Genomic DNA, 17,986 nt, shown 5'->3' with positions numbered 1-17,986 from the left:
TATTTCTATTCTCGTTTGAGGTATTATGTTTATGTAACTCATTTAGATTAGAATGGATAATTAAATAGATTAATAATTAGTCATCTATGATAATCATACTTATAGCCATGTTAGTTAAGTCTTCTAGGTATACATAGATATATTTCAGATAGATAAGTAATCTTCAAATACTTCAAAGACCTACAGAATATGGCATTTAAAATATTTTTAAAAATTTAGACTTTCTGGACAATGAGACATGTCTGCTCCTGACAACACTGGATTTACTTCAGAGGAGGATGGGCATCAAAGACACTCCATATGGAGTTTATCTTCACCTTGGCAAAAATAGCCATTTGGACAAGAAACTGTTCTGGCCTGCACTGCTTGATCAACTGGACATACAGGACCCATAGAAAGGTGACCACTGAACTTTGCTTGACAAAATGGTTTTTAAGGTTCCTGCTTCGCAGAGAAAACTGCCAGACGTTCTACACGACACTGAGAAAAATGACCAAGACACTCTGGTCCTGTGGGCTGAAGACAGATGCCCCAACTTTACAAAGGAACATGAGGTGACTGTCCAGGCTGCCAGCTGTCTCTGTCTACCCTGCAAGACTCCTGAAAGTTGCTTGCATCCTCCTGTTTCTCAGGTAATATATCCTTCTGAGGTCTTTGATGTAGTTGAAGCTAGATAGTTACAGTTTTCCTTAGTTATGATAAAAGATAAGTTAGATATAAAACCTTAAACTCACAATTATAAGATAGATAAGATATCTTCTTTAATATTGTAACTGTAATTCTTGCTCAATAACTGTTTTGTTATATGTAATTTTACTATGTTAAAGTTAAAACCTTCCTTTTTGAAACAGAAGAAAAGGGGAAGTGCTGTGGATATCGCTCTGTATAAATAAACACTGATTGGCCAATAGCCAGACAGGAAGTATAGGCAGGACTAACAGAGAGGAGAATTGAGGAAACAGGAAGGGAAGGGAGAGACTGTGGGAGCCACCGCCAGAACAAGGAAGATGTAAGGTACTGATAAACCACGAGCCGCGTGGCAAAGTATAGATTAATAGAAATGGGCTAAATATAAGAGTAAGAGCTAGACAATTGCTGTGGGATGTATGGCAAATGTGTTGCTAATTAATCAATAAAACACTGATTGGCCGTTGGCTAGGTAGGAAGTATAGGCGGGGCAAGGAGGAGAATAAAGCTGGGAAGTGGAAGGCTGAGTCAGAGAGACACTGCCAGCCGCCACGATGAGAAACAGCTTGTGAAGATGCCGGTAAGCCACGAGCCATGTGGCAAGGTATAGATTAAAGGAAATGGATTAATTTAAGCTATAAGAACAGTTAGCAAGAAGCCTGCCACGGCCATACAGTTTGAAAGCAACATAAGTCTCTGTGTTTACTTGGTCGGGTCTGAGAGGCTGTGGGACTGGTAGATGAAAGAGATTTGCCCTGACTGTGGGCCAGGCAGGAAAACTCTAGCTACAAATGGCGTCCAACGTGGTGGCAAGAGTTTCCACCTAAAAACTGAAAAAAAAAAAAGATTCTAAAACGGAGCTAAAAACAGCTTCCTAATTGTCTCTCTCAAATGAGCGGCAGCTGCTGGTTTCAGCTACTGGTGGGTTCCTGGCATGCATGCTCAACCTGCAGTATGGCGGGAATCAGGCCTCTGCAAGTGGCACATTAAGCTACATGGTGGATTTAGCCTTTGCAGGTACAAAACAAAAAAAGAGGTTTTTGGGCTACACGCTGCTTGGATAAAAGCATAGAGCCATGATAGCTCCCAGAGCTGGCGGTAAACGTAGCCATGTTGGGAAGCTGAGGTGGGCGGAGCCAGCAGCCACAGCTGCTGCAGTTTAAGGCAAGAGATTCACAATAAGACAGATTCAGATGTAATAGTTTACAATGTGTGTAAAAGATACGTAGGCTTGAAAGAGACAAAAAAGGTGATATATAGAGTTATAGAAACAAATACATAGTTTTAAAAAATAAAGTCATTAAAGAGACAGTAAAGGTAGTATAAAAAATAAGCCACGTAAAAATGGATATTACACAGAGAATCTGGATTGTGTTGTCTTTGGGACTTTTAACTGCAGAAAAACATTTGATTGTAAAAGCTGTTGAGTTATGCCAAAATGTATATTTTAAAGGTACCTTGACTTCAAAATTTGGATATAAGGATATGTTGCTTTGGAAAGGAGTCTCTGCTTTTGTTCCCACAGAAAGCCAAAGGCTATGGAATTGTTCCAGATTAAGATACATCAGGTTTGACCAGCCAAGACCCCCTGAAGGTCTCCAATGACACCATGGCCCAGATGATCCAACATCCAGAATGGTTTGAAGGCATCTGGCTCAGACGATACAGCCTCATGGACTATTCCATAATTCTAAAATTTTCTTTGTTTCCCCATAAGATACAGCGCCCCCTTCCAGCAGGAAGCAGTAAGAGAAGCTACGCCCAAATTCCCAAATTATATGTAATTTTATTTTGTTAAGGTTAAAACCTTCCTTTTTGAAAAAAAAAAAGGGGGGAAGTGCTGTGGGATGTATGGCAAATGTGTTGCTAATTAATCAATAAAACACTGATTGGCCGTTGGCTAGGCAGGAAGTATAGGCGGGGCAAGGAGGAGAATAAAGCTGGGAAGTGGAAGGCTGAGTCAGAGAGACACTGCCAGCCGCCACGATGAGAAACAGCTTGTGAAGATGCCGGTAAGCCACGAGCCATGTGGCAAGGTATAGATTAAAGGAAATGGATTAATTTAAGCTATAAGAACAGTTAGCAAGAAGCCTGCCACGGCCATACAGTTTGAAAGCAACATAAGTCTCTGTGTTTACTTGGTCGGGTCTGAGAGGCTGTGGGACTGGTAGATGAAAGAGATTTGCCCTGACTGTGGGCCAGGCAGGAAAATTCTAGCTACAGACAATGATAGGCCTGAGCTAATGGCCAAGCAGTTTAAATAATGTAAGAGTCTGTGTGTTTATTTTATAAGTGGGCTCTGGGACTGGTGGGACTTGGTGGGAGCTGGAGAGAAATTCTCCACCTACATAGTAGGATCTTATTGATTTTACATTTTAAACTAGACACTTCAGGTTTCTGGAAGATTAATATAAAACTGAAATGAATGCATACCTCTTTGTAGGAACTTCAGTGAAAACCTCTGAGTTCTTTCTATCTTTTTTGTTTAATTGATTTTTGCACAGGAGACAGGGTCTTAATATATACTTTTGGCTGTCCTGGAACTGACTGCATACTATAGGCTGGCATTCAGTTTTGAAGCAGATATACCTCCCTCTGCCTTCTGAGTGCTGGGATTAAAGGCACTTGCCAATACACCCATCTTTCAAATCTTATTTTTCTTTTTTGTTGTTAGTAATTGTTCATACAATTTTTCTGATGTGTACTCTGTCCTGTTGATCTGTTAATTTGTCTATGTTTGTTAATAGGCATGTTTCTTGCAAAGTGATATCCCATTCAAACAGTTCAGAAATGACAGAAGTTCTTGCAGGCCGTAAGAATATATCATAGAGATTCAGCTGTGTATTAAAGTTGAACTTTGACCAGCCAAGGGTCTGTCAAAAGGCAAACCCATTTATTATGAATATTTGATGTTACCCAGCCTTTAATATTCCAACTGTCTTCTGCTATGAAATCCTTGCTTGTCCAGACCAAATGGTAAACAATTCAGCTCCCCAGATCTGCTGTACCTACTGAGTTACTAACTGCCCTGCTGAGCTTAGGAGACAAGCTGGCAAGAGGCACATAGCTTTGTTTCCTGTGCTAATGAAGCTCAGACCATCCCTTCACCTTGAGGAGGCCTAGTGATTCTCCAGAGCATTTTGACTGAGAACAAAAGAGGTTTTTACATATCAAGGTGAAAGATAAAACAATATTCCTGAGGAGGCAGGGAACCACATGCCCAGGAGTAGAGAGTAGCAGAGATGGAGAAAGAGGATACAGAGAACGAAGATGAGACTGAAAGCATAGGAGTTAGTCGTTAGCTGGACTATGAGCTAGGGAGCTGGACAGAACTGCAGTTATGGAGACAGGATTTCATCCCAGAGAAGTAAAGTAGATGGATATAGAGCTTGTTATGTCTAGAGTTATTCCTGCCTTGAATGCCTGGTGGAACTATAGCTGAATTGATGTAATTTTGTCTTAGAGGAATAAAGTTAACAGACATAAGAACATAGTGTATGTAGTTTTTTTCCCCCTGATATCCCATGCTGGACATAGCAAAGCCCCCTTGGACCCTGGGGAATCAATAAAAAGTGAACCTCCTATTTGGTTTTCTTCTAAAGTGACTTGTTGACTACATTATAATGTCTGTATGATGGAGTAAGTGTGCATAGCACCAGAATTATATGTCTATGTCTATATTGTCAAAGAAGTATACATTTACAATGCTTTCAGTACCATGTTTTCTGTTGTACATATGTATGGGATATTTTAGAATGCAGTGACCTATGAAGATGTGCATGTCAACTTCACTCGGGAAGAGTGGACATTGCTGAATACTTCCCAGAAGAATCTCTACAAAGATGTGATGCTGGAGACCTACAGGAACCTCACTATTATAGGTAAGACTGAATTTTCCTTCATGTTTTCAAATAGAGGGACAACTGTTCTTTGGTTATTGATGCTCTTCCATAATTTGATTGAGGAAGAACAAGGTTAGTAAATCAGGCATGGTTCTAAGGTTCACTGAAGATAGTAACTTAAATTTTGCACAATTTTCAATAATATACCATATATTTTCTGGTAATCTATTTTAGGATACAGTTGGGAAGACCATAATATTGAAGAACATTATCAAAGTTCTAGAAGACATGAAAGGTAATTTTCATGTGCAAGCTGATATAAATGTGCCTCTGAAGAAATTGTAATGTGTGCTGGAAGTTTTAAAGAAAAGCAGCAGTTTAAATAAGCACAGCTTAATGTGCATTGATGAATATTAAGTTCTCACAAAACTGTATACTTCAGTTATCATGAAGTGAATTTCATTTTCAAGGCATTCTTTAAAGAAAGAAGACAGGGAAACAATAACAATGTCTTAACAGATATCACCATTTGAATCATATCCTCATTAGAACTATGCTGTAGACCTGCCAATCCATTTATTTTCATAATGCTCATATTACAAAATGTATACACATTAAAGAGGTGAAAATTAGTGTCCAAAACCCTCTAATAAGCAAATAGTCCATAGTAAAGCTACTGTTGCTGTTATACTTGTGACTTTGCTAAGTTTAGTGAAAGAGGGAGTTAGAGTCAAACGTCAAGGGGCAGTTATTGTGGAGAAACCTCAATCCCTATTCCACATGTCTATGAGAAGCAAAAAGTAAAAGTATGTGAATTCGATGGGAAAACCTTTTGTTTGTTATTCTTCCCTTAGTAGATATATCATTTGTCACTCTGGATATAAGCCATATGAGCATAGGGATATGGAAAGATGTAACCTCCTTCTTTCTCAGAACAATTAGAAGATATGTAGTAGTCCCCACATTGAGTAAACTTGTTAAATTTTATTCAAGTACATAAGTAATTGGCTTTCAAGTTTCATTGTTAATACATTAACAAACTCACATTGCTAAAAGCCCTATGAGTACTAGGAACATGTGAATACTTCTCTTTGTCCTAGTTCACTTAACAAATATAGTATGACTCACAATATAGGAAAATTTATGAATGCAATCATCATGGTAAATTTCTGAGTTCTTCCAGTTCTCTTCAAGTGTGTGAAAATTTTCATATAAGAAAAAGATTCTATAAGTGTGAACCATGTAATAAAGGTTTTTATCATACAGGTATCTTCAAAGATACAAAAAAAAAAACCCTTAATGAAGGGGAACAACATGAGTATAAATACAGTGACAAAAGCTTAAGGTCTTTCCTCTTTACAATTAGACCAATTGTAATTTTACAATTAATTGTAAAATTGACTCATTCAGATATAAAGATTCAAAAGGATAGTGAATGTGGTAAAGCTTTTACATGTGCCAATTATCTTTCCTTGCAGGCATGAAAGAAGTCATACGCAAGAGAAACCTTCTGAATATAGTCAATGTGTTAAAGCTTTTGCATATCATAGTCATCTTCCAAGGCATGGAAGAACACATACTGGAGAGAAACCCTGTGAATGTAATCAATGTGGTAAAGCCTTTGCACACAAGAGTAGTCTCCAAGTCCATAAAAGAACTCACACTGGAGAGAAACCCTATGAATGTTATCAGTGTGGTAAAGCCTTTGCATGTGACAGTAATCTCCGAGTACATAAAAGAATACATACTGGAGAGAAACCCTATGAATGTGATGAATGTGGTAAAGCCTTTGCACGTCTTAGTAATCTACAAATACATAACAGAACACATACTGGAGAGAAACCTTATGAATGTAATCAATGTGGTAAAGCCTTTGCACGTCTTAGTCATCTTGAAATCCATAAAAGAACACATACTGGAGAGAAACCCTATGAATGTAATCAATGTGGTAAAACATTTACCCGTCCCAGTAGTGTTCAAATGCATAAAAGAACACATACTGGAGAGAAACCCTATGAATGTAATCAGTGTGGTAAAACCTTTGCTTGCCACAGTAGTCTCCGAATACATAAAAGAACACATACTGGAGAGAAACCCTATGAATGCAATCAGTGTGGTAAAGCCTTTACACATCATTCTCATCTTCAAGTGCATAAAAGAACACATACTGGAGAGAAACCTTATGAATGTAATCAGTGTGGTAAAGCCTTTAATCATCACAATCATCTTCAAATACATAAAAGAACACACACTGGAGAAAAACCCTATGAGTGTAATCAATGTGGTAAAGCCTTTGCATATCATAGTAGTCTTCGAATACATAGACAAACACACACTGGAGAGAAATCCTATGAATGTAATCACTGTGGTAATGCCTTTGCACATCTTAGTACTCTTCAAAGGCATGAAAGAACACATACTGGAGAGAAACCCTATGAATGTAATCAATGTGGTAAAGCCTTTGCACGTCATAGTCATCTTCAAAGTCATGAAAGAATACATACTGGAGAGAAACCCTATGAATGTAATCAGTGTGGTAAAGCCTTTGTATGTCATAGTCATCTTCAAAGGCATAAAAGAACACATACTGGAGAGAAACCCTATGTATGCAATCAGTGTGATAAAACCTTTGCATGTATCAGTAGTCTTCGAAATCATGAGAAAAAATCATACTGCAGAGAAACTCTATAAAAGTAGTCAGTGTGGTAAAGTTTTGCACTTTATACATGAATAAAACTTTGTGTGCAATCAATCTGTTAAAAACTTTGCATATTACAGTAGCCTTTGAGTGCCTAAAAAACTAATACTGAAGAGCTCCTTATTATAAAGTATTTGGTAAGATGTTAGCCAAAACACTTACATTCAGTTGCACAAGAGTATTTATTCTGGAGAAGAAAAATTGACAGTGTCAACAATCTGTTCAAGCATTATATCTGTCTTTGTTTTGTTTGTACCTACAAACTCATGTGAACAAAAGCCCTTTGAATTTAAACAGTAAGGCAACCCTTTTAGATTTCATACTTCTTCAATTACATGAAATAACTAATTCAGATGTAAAACTTTATGGATGTGTATTAGTGCCTTTTCTGTTTTTGTAATATAATGTCTATGTCAACTTATAAATGAGTTTAATTTGGCCCTTGGTTCCAGAGGTGTACAGGATATCCATGAAAGTGGCATGGCAACAAGTGTCGGACATGGCAGCTAAAGCAAGAGGCTAAGAACTCAGATCCCTAATCTGCAGCCTGAAGCAGACTGGAAACGGAAATGATGCATGGATATAAATTCTCAGAGCACTACCCCCAGTGACATATTTCCTCCAGCAGTGCAGTATTTCCTAAATCTTCCTAAATGATACCACCAACTGAGAAGGATTGGTTTCTCTGACTTCAAGACTACACACTTGCTTTCTGTTATATGAACCAACTCATGATAAAGAAAAAATCTGCAAGTAAGCCTTTAGATGCCTCAACACCTGTCTTACAGGAATTAATGCTTACAAGAGATAACCTTTCATAAGTGAAAACTTGTTTGTTTAAAGATTTGTTTTCATTTTAATTGCATGATATCAGTGTGTATTTGTATGTGCATGTGTATGCTGCTTCCCAAGAAGGTTAGACCCTTGGATCATCTTATAGCAGGAATTACAGAAAGTTGTCAAATACCAAACCTTGGTCCTGGAAATGAATTTTTCTTAACTGCTCAGCCATATATCTAGTCCTATAAATATTTTACAGCCTATTTACATCATTTTGAAGTCAGGAAATAGGGAAGAACTCATACAAGAGAAAATCCCTATTCATGTAAATGATTTGGTAAAGACTTTAGACATCACAGTTGTCTTTTAAGTCCAAGAAAAAAAATCTTGTTTCATTTTCATCATATCTTTGAAGGAAGTAAATTACTTACCATGTTTAATCAAGACTGATAGTGGTGATCAATGCATTGTGGTTTCTATTTTGAAACATTTGATGTAGATACTAAAGTGTGTTATATGTATGGTTAGTGACATTTATGTTTTGGTCCTTATATTTCTCATGTGGCTTTTGTTGTTCTTCTATTGTGCTTTTACTTAGTGATAGGTAGTTTTCTGCTGCAATGTATAGAATGGAATGCCCATCATGTAAGTAATCATTGTTTATTTAAATATCAGGCAGTATGTGAACATATTGTCAAGGAAAGGATGTCTGTGAAATGGTCGTGGGTTGTTGTTCCTGGTTTTGTTTTTCATATTATCACAAATTCCCTTGAAATTTTGTTGTTCATTATTCAGTGTTCCTTGGATATCAGTAATTATTCAGGAATACATTTGAACTCATGATCCTTTTGTGTTAACCTTCTGAGTACAAGTCCAAGAGTAGGTGATGTAGTCTCAATATTTGCTGTTTTGTCAATGCAATTTAACATTGTTAAAGTTAAAATGTTTATAGAAGAGAATAAAAGAAACATTAAATAACTCGTGTATATTCAGAGCAGTATTTTTATTTATCTGGTAGAGATGTAATAAAGTGAGATAATCAACAATCAACTGTGTATCTCATAACATAATTCTGCCTCTCATAAATAATATATATACATATATATATTTAACATTCCATACTTCTTCCTGTCCTCATTAGTTAACCATTTCACAATTCATCTTGAAGTACTTCCTTCTAAGGGAATTGTCTAGAGATGTCATATAATGTAATGGTGCTAAGATTTATTTTGTAACAAACATTTATGTATGTGTGTAATGTGATTATGAATTTGTAGACCATGACAGATATGTGGAGACAAGAAGACAGCTTTGTGGGGTCTACTTTTGGTCCTCTTTATATGGTGATGAAGGTCAGGTTTCCAGCCTTGCATATCACAGAGATTTTGCACTGAGTTTTCTCACTGGTGCTCAAATAACATTAGTAGAAATATTACATCAATAAACTGTTGTCTTCTTTTCAGATTGTAAACATAATTTCATACAAGGATAGAGGAACACAGGACAATTTGAAAAAGTAAATCTCCTTTACATATGAAAATAATTTATACTACCATTCATATTTTTAAATTTGTTTATTCTGAGGACTAAATATTTGTTTATAACACTTTCTCAGAATCTCAATTGAATGCCAAGGAATTGCCTTAGCCAGTAAAGTTGGTTGCTGCTAAACCTGATGACCTGAGTTCTAGCTCTGGGTGACCCATATTACTCCTACAAATTTTTCTCTTTTTTCTACACTTGGGCTGTGGCATATGTACACTCCTACACCAGCATACCTATAAATAAATTTTAAACCTAAATAAGTGTCATAGAGGTCACTTGCTGCCAAATGACTCCTTGGATTTCACCACTAAAACTCACATAGGGGAAATAGATAATAGACACCTGTAAGTTGTTTTCTCAGTGCTACATATACATCATGGTGTATACACACAAATACAGTTCAAATATTTTTAAATGGATGAAATTAACAAAGCAGAGAGAAAATAACTCAATTATTGAGAACATATGAAATGATTTGCCAGTTTAAATTATTATAGAACATATTTGAAGAAGTATTACTTTTCATCAAAGTAATGATGGTTTCTTTTTAAATCTTATTTTAACTTTTCATTCTCTGATTCAATGACAGATTATTTAAGAAACATATGAGCTGGACTTAGAGGTGTATGCCTGTAATCTCAGCACTTGGGAGGCTGTGTTAGGCCAATTCCTGTGAGTTTGAGGCCAGCTTGGTCCACATAGTGAGTTCCAGAGCAGCCATTGCTATGTGGACATATCTTTTTTCAAAAAAAAAACTCCAAAAAGAAAATGCATATCTCAAATTATGGAACTTTTCCTAATATAATCTGGCTGGACTCTGACTTGTTTTGACAAAACCTTTTTGTTATCTTTACTCACATGAAGAGAACTGTGATAACATTGAAAATAAAGAGCAATATGGAGAGTCCATTCACAGAGGGTCAGAAGTCCATTGAATCCTTTGACAACCATCTAGAAGAGACTCAAAAGTTTCAAATCATAGGAGACAGGAGTGGTGGGACATCATCTTCTGCATTATAATGACATATTTGGGACCTGGAAAGTTGAATAAGTAGTACTGTGCTCCTGGATACTCATGTTTGGTTCCTAGTACCCACATCAGATTAGTTAGAACTACCTGTATTTCTAGGTCCTGGAGATCTGGTACATTTTTCTGACCTTCTAGAGCATCAGATATGGAAGTGGTGAAAAGACAGATATATATGTGATTACATATTGTGAAAAAGGTTTTCTTCATGTGTATGCTATTTTAAGAAAATGAATTTTAAATTAAGTCTATAAGTTTTGCCAGTGAGTGTATCAAGTGCATGCCAGGCACCAGTAGAGACCAGAAGACAGTGTCTGATCTCTTGTGACTGGAGGTTGTGAGCTGTCTTGTGGTTGCTGGATATCAAAGTCAAGCCCAGTGGGTGAGTGGCCAGTCTTCTTAGGTGCTGAGCCTTCTATAGAGCCCCATGAACATGTCATTAATAGTAGTAAGGTGTGAATGGCTGATATAAGTTCATCTATATTTCAGCCCTGATGACCCAGAAGAAATATAAGATTGATAGTATCAGAAACTAACTTACAGTTGGTAGTTAAAGGAGATTTTTCCAAGCCCAAATCTCCACAAAATGATTGGAAAGTACAAAAAATAATCAGGAGAGAAGCTGACAGTAGAAGTCTTTAAAAGGTGGCTGACCATATAACCAAAGCCACAAGACTTGGTTTATCTCTAACGTGGTAAATAGGCAGTGATGGGGCCCAAAGGGGCATATGTCAGGTGTACCCCTGCTTGAGTTTATACCTCCTGTAAGGAGAGAAAAGGAACTTGCAGGCATGAAGATTGACTTGTCTGAATGGGATCATATTCTGCTTCCCTGATGCCTGCAAAGCCTTCAGTTGGCAGCTCTGAATGGTGGTGACTCCAGATGACATCCAGGTTGTCAGGAGATCCTGAGATTTAAACAGAAGTTACTCAAAGGCTAAGGTAATCAAGCATTTACAAAGACCTAGGGGTTTGGAGTAATTAATAGGGAGGGGGCTTTGGGTGTGAAAACCGAGGATCAAGTGCCATAGAGCAGTGCTTGAGGTGTACCAAAGCTGGCATGCACTGTACTCTGTATCCCCTCACTTGTGGTGGGTCAGCCCCCTCCAGGTCTTCTACTCTGCTTTTTTTTTTTTTTTTTTTGACACCTCATGTAGCTGTCAGTGACAATACCTTATAGCCTCTACTTTGCAATACCCACTGGGATCTTAAAGCTCCTGGTCTCCACCCTACCAATCCCTGGTACCTGCCTTTGGCTAACAACTAGTGAAACAGTAGACACCATGAAATCCAACTTCCCTGGGAATTTCATTGTGGGAAAAGACTAACTCCTCAAGATGAAATGTCTCTACTGAAGAAACATTTACTCCTTATCTGATCACCTTGCAAGAGATAAAGGACCTGAGAATGAGGGAGGATTTTAAAGATGGGGGAAAATTTCACCATATGGATTAGTTATATTACTTAGTTGTCCACATCTCTTACTTTTTAATCTAAACCTGTTCATCACCTTATATCTTCGTTGCTGTTCCAAATTAGTCACACTGAAAAAATGTCATGTTTATAATTTGTATTAATAATTTGCTCTTTTTTCTTTTATATTTTTCTCTTTTATTTTAAAGAATAGTCTCAGTATGAATCTGTGGCTGGCCTGGAACTCACTATGTAGCCTAGGGTCTTCTAGAATGTCAGAAAGGTTTGCCTAGTCTCCAGTGTACCTGAATTATAGGTGGACACATCACAAACAACTAACTTGGTTTTCTGGTTTTGTTTTTTTTTTTGTCTTTTGTTGTTGTTGTTTTGAGACAGGGTTTCTTTGTTTAGCCTTGGCTTTCCTGAAACTAGCTCTGTAGACCAGATTGGCCTTGAATTTACAGAGAGCCGTCTGTCTCTGCCTCTCCAGTGTACCACCACCACCTAGTGTAACTTTTTTTTTAATTGGCTTAATAAGAGTTAGTGGCTGAGCCAGGCTGGTTAGGGTAGCCAGGACACAGGCTCTGGCCTAACTCCAATATTAGAAGAAGGCGCCCATCAAATGCAGCCCTCCTTCCTTAAAGTCCACTGTATTCCAACTATGAGCAATATTGTTTTTATTTATCTTTGAATCTATTATAATTCATTAAGGGACTAGGGCAGAGTACTGTCATTATACTACAAATGGTGAAACTCAGGCACATAGAAATCAGTGGGTTTTGAATATACTTAAATGTAACTGCTCATCTTCTTCATTCCATCATTCTAATGACTCACTAGATGAAATTGAAGCCACCTAAATCAGATATGGTGGCATATGCCTGTAACCATGATACTTAATAAGTAGAGGTAGGGATTTCAGGATTTCAAAGTCATCCAAGATGAGAATGGTCAATGGGTTAAGGTGGGAGGCACAAAGAACCTAGGGAGACTGTGATTGGCTCAGGACACAGTCTTTCCTGCAGCTCTAGAACTTCAGGGCCATGGCACCAGCAAGTGTTAGCTGAGGTATTTATCACTCCAAGTTTTCTATTCTTGAAAATGTTTCCTGTCCAAGGCAGCCTAGGTCATTTTGGGGTCAGACTCATGTGCTGTGGGATAGTGCTTTTGTACACTGGTTTAATAAAACACTGATTGGTCAGTAGCCAGGCAAGAAGTATAGGCAGGATAAGCACACAAGGAGAATTCTGGGAAGAGGAAGGCTAAGTCAGGAAACACCAGCCCACCATTCAGGGAGCAGCATATAATGGCACACAGGTAAAGCCATGGAACACATGGCAACCTATAGATTAACAGAAATGGACTGAGTTTAAGTGTAAGAGCTAGTCAGTAGGAAGCCTGAGCTAATGACCAAGGAATTTTAATTAATATGCCTGTGTGTATTTACTTGGGTCTGAGCAGCTGTGGGACTGGTGGGTGAGAGATTTGTCCTGACTGCAGACCAGGCAGGAAACAGGAAAACTTCAGCTACACTCATGTTGCTCAATAAAGAATAAAATTCTCCTGCAAGTGGGTGAATTAGCCTCAGACAGGGATGAACTACTGATCTGTGTATCCAACACAGTCTTGAAATCATAACACACAACCAACAGACATGGACCCAGCAGGTCTTATTCATATATTTGCACATACCTTTTCACACATACTTAACAAGGAAGAAATTAAAAGAGAGGAATTTGGGATGGGATAGAGAAAGGACAAGAAAAGGGAAAGTGATGTAATATATTTAATTAAAATAAATACAAATAAATTTTAAATAACAATATGGCTTGAGAGATAGCTTAGCAATTAAGAGCACTGAGTGTTATTGCAGAGGACATAGGTTACATTGTCAGAAACCATGATAGCCAGCAATCTCCTGTAACTCCAGTTCCAAGGGATTTGATTCCCTCCTCTGGTCTCTGCAAGAGCTGCACACAGACACATGCAGGAAAACATCCATATACATAAAATAAGGCTTAAAAATGGAATCCTGTACAGTAATATCACAGCCTTGAGACAGACAGCAGTCAGGCCTAGTTAAAATAAACTCTTTCTGGTCTTGCATAGAAGCAGCTGTGACTTTCTTCTGAGCTAGCTTGCTCAGGGGCAAAAGAAGCCTGATTCTGAGGTTAGAATAGCTCGGATTAGCTGTTCACTTAAGAACAGCATCCACAATATGGATTGGTAACTTTCCCATTTTTTGTTTTGTTTTTTGTATTTGTGTTCTATGTCCTTTGTACATGTGAGTGTGGCTGCTTTCCTGCTGAGCTACACCTTGCCTAGTTGCAGAGTAGCACCTGGCCCTAATTCATCCTTTGTTTAACCAACACCTTTTGTTTCTCTTATACCTTTTGTTTCTCTTTTCGCCCTATGTGGATCTTGTCTGAGAGTCAAGGATCAAAGAGTCCCAAGGATCAAAGGCCTATGCAAAACTTGGTTCAGGAAACCAGGAAAACCATGATACCTGAGAAATCAAGGAATTTGCACTTGGCATTTTATCTTTGGGAGCAAAGGATCAGTTTGCTTTGAAGGTCTGGAAATTAACTGACTAAACTATAAATCGAGAGAAAACAAAAATGCCCAAGGTGAAGGAAAAGTGCTTCAGTCCTTCGAGGCTGGACCCCCCTGCAGCCATGTAAGGCCAAATTCATTCTTAAGATACCTCTGAGTGTTCTTTCCATGGATCTACATGAATCCACACACCCATGCCATGACAAACAGTGATATGTGAGGATTGTGGTATTGATACATCTTTTAAATGTATCTTTTACATTTAAAGATAATAGATCATAATGCATGATATAAAAGATAGACTTGCTCTGTAAATCTCCATCTGCCTAAGTGGCTAGGCATGCATTCTCCTGTCCTTACTTAAACTGTTCAATGTCTAGCCTGGGATCTGAACCTAAAAAAGACTTGAGGATGACAGCATATGAGGACTGCAAAGTCTATCCTCGTCTGGCTCCTCTTTCAGCATTAGCCACCACTGGATGCATGCTGTTATTAAAGAAATTTTTGTTTATTAAACTTTCAAGTGTGTAGAATGATTTCTCCCTGAGAAGGCATATTAATACTTCTAGAACAGCAGTTCCTCCAGCTTTCTAGAAAAATGTTCTAAGACAACCTTTCTTTCCCACTCCATTGCTCCCCAGGGTAATGACCTTCTTGTCTTTGTGATTAAATCAACTGAATTCTTAGATTAAAAAACTCAAACACCATTGAGTTTTAAAATTACAAATTTGAGTCATGTGGTCAACAGGAACAGGAACAAGATTTCAGTAACAGGAACAAGATTTGTGTATGGAGCATGGCTTCTGCCTTCAGATCAGAATAGGATAAACAGTTTATTATATATACTGGAGGGGGTAACAGAGTAGGTAAACAGTTGATAGAGTCACCATTGTAAAATAGGACCCAATTGCGGCAGGATCAGTGATTTTTAAATTTTCCAGCATGTATTAATCCATGTCATGTGAATAAAGGCAGGTCAGATTGGTGGCTGTACTCTTGTATAATATTAGAGGGACCAGCCTTAATATTATATATCCCAGGAGCTCAAGAGAGAGAACTATGAATGGCAAGGACTGTTTTTGGGAAATAGAATCTCAGCACACCGAGCTCTATAGTCCACTTGCTTTAATTCCTCTGGCATAACATCCTATTTACATAGCTTCAGTTCTGTTCTCTTGTTCTTGCCAGATTTCTCTCTGTATTTATCTACTGCTCCCTCTAAGTTCTATCTTAATTCTGTCATCTCTGCCTCATCTAGGCCCTTTTCATCTTGTTCTTATCCAGCTAATACTTCCCCATCTGGCACTTCCTCATCTTCCATCTCGCCCACAGGTACTCTCTGGTCAAAATCCTCCTTATCCCTCCCCATTCTTCGTCTCTCTGTCCTGTGCCCTGGGAGTCCCAGTATATATACACTTACAAGCAGTAATCCCTTGGCAGTGCAAAGCCAGGCTTCCAGGGTCAAATGGAGGGGTGATAAGAATCACATAGAGGGGCAATTATCATTTGCAACCCCAAAGAGAAGTGACCAATGGGAAAATGAATTAACTAAAGGCTAAATTTGGATAATACTTAAGAAGAAGGATCTAATGTGCTCCACTATAGTCTTAAATGTGATTGGTAGAAAATATTAAGAATCTATAAGTTGCTATGTCAATGGGAGAAAAATAAAACTGCCTTCTTTTTTCCTGTGGTTCATATCTGTCCAAGCTATCTGCCATTTTTCTGCAGGGTGGGAGAAAGTATGCTTGGTCACTGGGCAACCTGTGTACAGCTAGATGTCTTTGGTGATAGTTAAAGGGAGATCTGGAACTGGAGGTAAGGTTTGGGAAAGGAGGAAGTTAAGCTTAATTGGCACATCCACCAGGCCTTCTCAAACGGGTAGTCTGGATGCTCAAGTCTGTTCTTAGAGAGTACAGAGGTATCTCTGATAAGGTACTTTCCTCCATCTGGGGATGGACCTGGCTGGATGCTGCCAATGACAATAATTACAGGGAGGTTTGAACTGGGGTTCTGGCTGACCATAGCTGTCAGCGCAGAAGGTTCTCTAAATATTCCTAGAAGTGGTTAGGTAAGGAGTTAAAGGTCTATAAAGTTAGTAAGGCTGTAAGAAAGGAGTGTCCGAGCTAAATTATGTAAAGCTATTACTTAAGGTCCACCTGACATAGGCAGTGTCTCCTTGTGTAATTTACCTTAAACCAGGAGACTTGCATGTGGACTGTTATCACTGCTAGTCCTTGAAAGTGGCTAAGGGAGATATCTGCTTCCAGAGGAAGCCTTTCCTGAGGCTGTTCTCCAAATAACCTTGAATGTGTATGTCCAGAGAGTGATCAGTTCACACTGTTAGCCCTTCTTAGGGGAAAACTATGAAGACACACATGATTTTCACAACAGAAGATAGCTGATATATAACAAGCCAAGTAATACCAAAAGCTCCTTGGAATTTGGCTTCCTTTGGAGGAATTTCTTGATCCCTCCAGGTAGTGACTTTGCCATAACCAGCTGAGTTCTTATGATATATTCCTGTGGCCCACAGCACTGTACAATTTGGACAGGCTAGCTTGAGCCAATGAATACTGAATTTCCAACAAGGGAACTCTCCTATGCAGATAAAATCAATCCTGCTTGTCATGATTACATCAGAGATTTGAGACACAATTCATTGGCTGTATTTATGTGTATGAGGTTACAAGTCTCAGCAGCTAACATTGCACATAGGGGCAAGGTGAAAAAGTATCTTAACTAATGCCATTCCCTCTACCAGGGAATGGTTTTCTCTTTTTTAAAGTCAGTATAGCTATGTGTTTTTTCAATTATATTTATATTTTTATAGTCTTTTTTCTTTTTTTAGATTTATTTATTCATTATATATATACAATGTTCTGCCTGCATGTATATCTGCCCACTAGAAGAGTGCACTAGATCTCATTACAGATGGCTGTGAGCCACCATGTGGTTGCTGGGAATTGAACTCAGGACTTCTGGAAGAACAACTCTTAACCTCTGAGCCATCTTTCCAGCCCTATATTTATCTTTTTAAAAAAATAATTATTAGTTTCACTTTTTAAATTTTATTTTCTTTAAATGCATCACTGCTCCATTCTCTTATTTGTTTTTACTCCCTATTAATTCTAGGTCATTAAGAATTTCTTTTCATTTTTCTCAAGTGTTGTTGATTTTTTTCCCTATGTAGAGCAATGCCTCCTTCAGCTCATGCTTGCCTTACAGTATGTACTTTGAACATCTACTACTGCATCTGCTGCCCAGTGCTGGAAGGAAAGTCCTACAACTCCTTCCAGGCTGGTGCTTGAATGGTCAGTAAAAAGGGAAAATAGACCTCCAACTTCTCTGGATTTTATTGCAAACTTACAAATGAAGAGGGACTGTGTAAGAATTGAGTTCACTGACCAACTTTAAAGCAGCTGTAGTCCAGCATAGGAA

At 38.1% G+C, this 17,986-nt stretch overlaps 1 protein-coding gene across 1 annotated transcript in view; it reads left to right on the top strand.

The window, feature by feature from the left end:
* LOC131894702 (zinc finger protein 431-like) overlaps window positions 1–8,999 on the top strand; it is a 43,719-nt gene extending 34,720 nt beyond the window's left edge. Inside the window, exons 2-4 of the mRNA XM_059245009.1 lie at window positions 4,442–4,568; window positions 4,764–4,824; window positions 6,008–8,999. Coding sequence (XP_059100992.1) covers window positions 4,442–4,568; window positions 4,764–4,824; window positions 6,008–7,220 — 1,401 coding nt within the window. The 3' untranslated portion in view covers window positions 7,221–8,999. The remainder of the gene's footprint in view (window positions 1–4,441; window positions 4,569–4,763; window positions 4,825–6,007) is intronic.
* The last annotated feature ends 8,987 nt before the right edge of the window (window positions 9,000–17,986 follow it).

Source organism: Peromyscus eremicus, chromosome 17 (assembly GCF_949786415.1).
Source record: "Peromyscus eremicus chromosome 17, PerEre_H2_v1, whole genome shotgun sequence".
Taxonomy (NCBI): Eukaryota; Metazoa; Chordata; class Mammalia; order Rodentia; family Cricetidae; genus Peromyscus; species Peromyscus eremicus.
The sequence above is the reverse complement of the archived record's forward strand: the minus strand, read 5'-3'. Positions and strand labels throughout refer to the sequence as shown.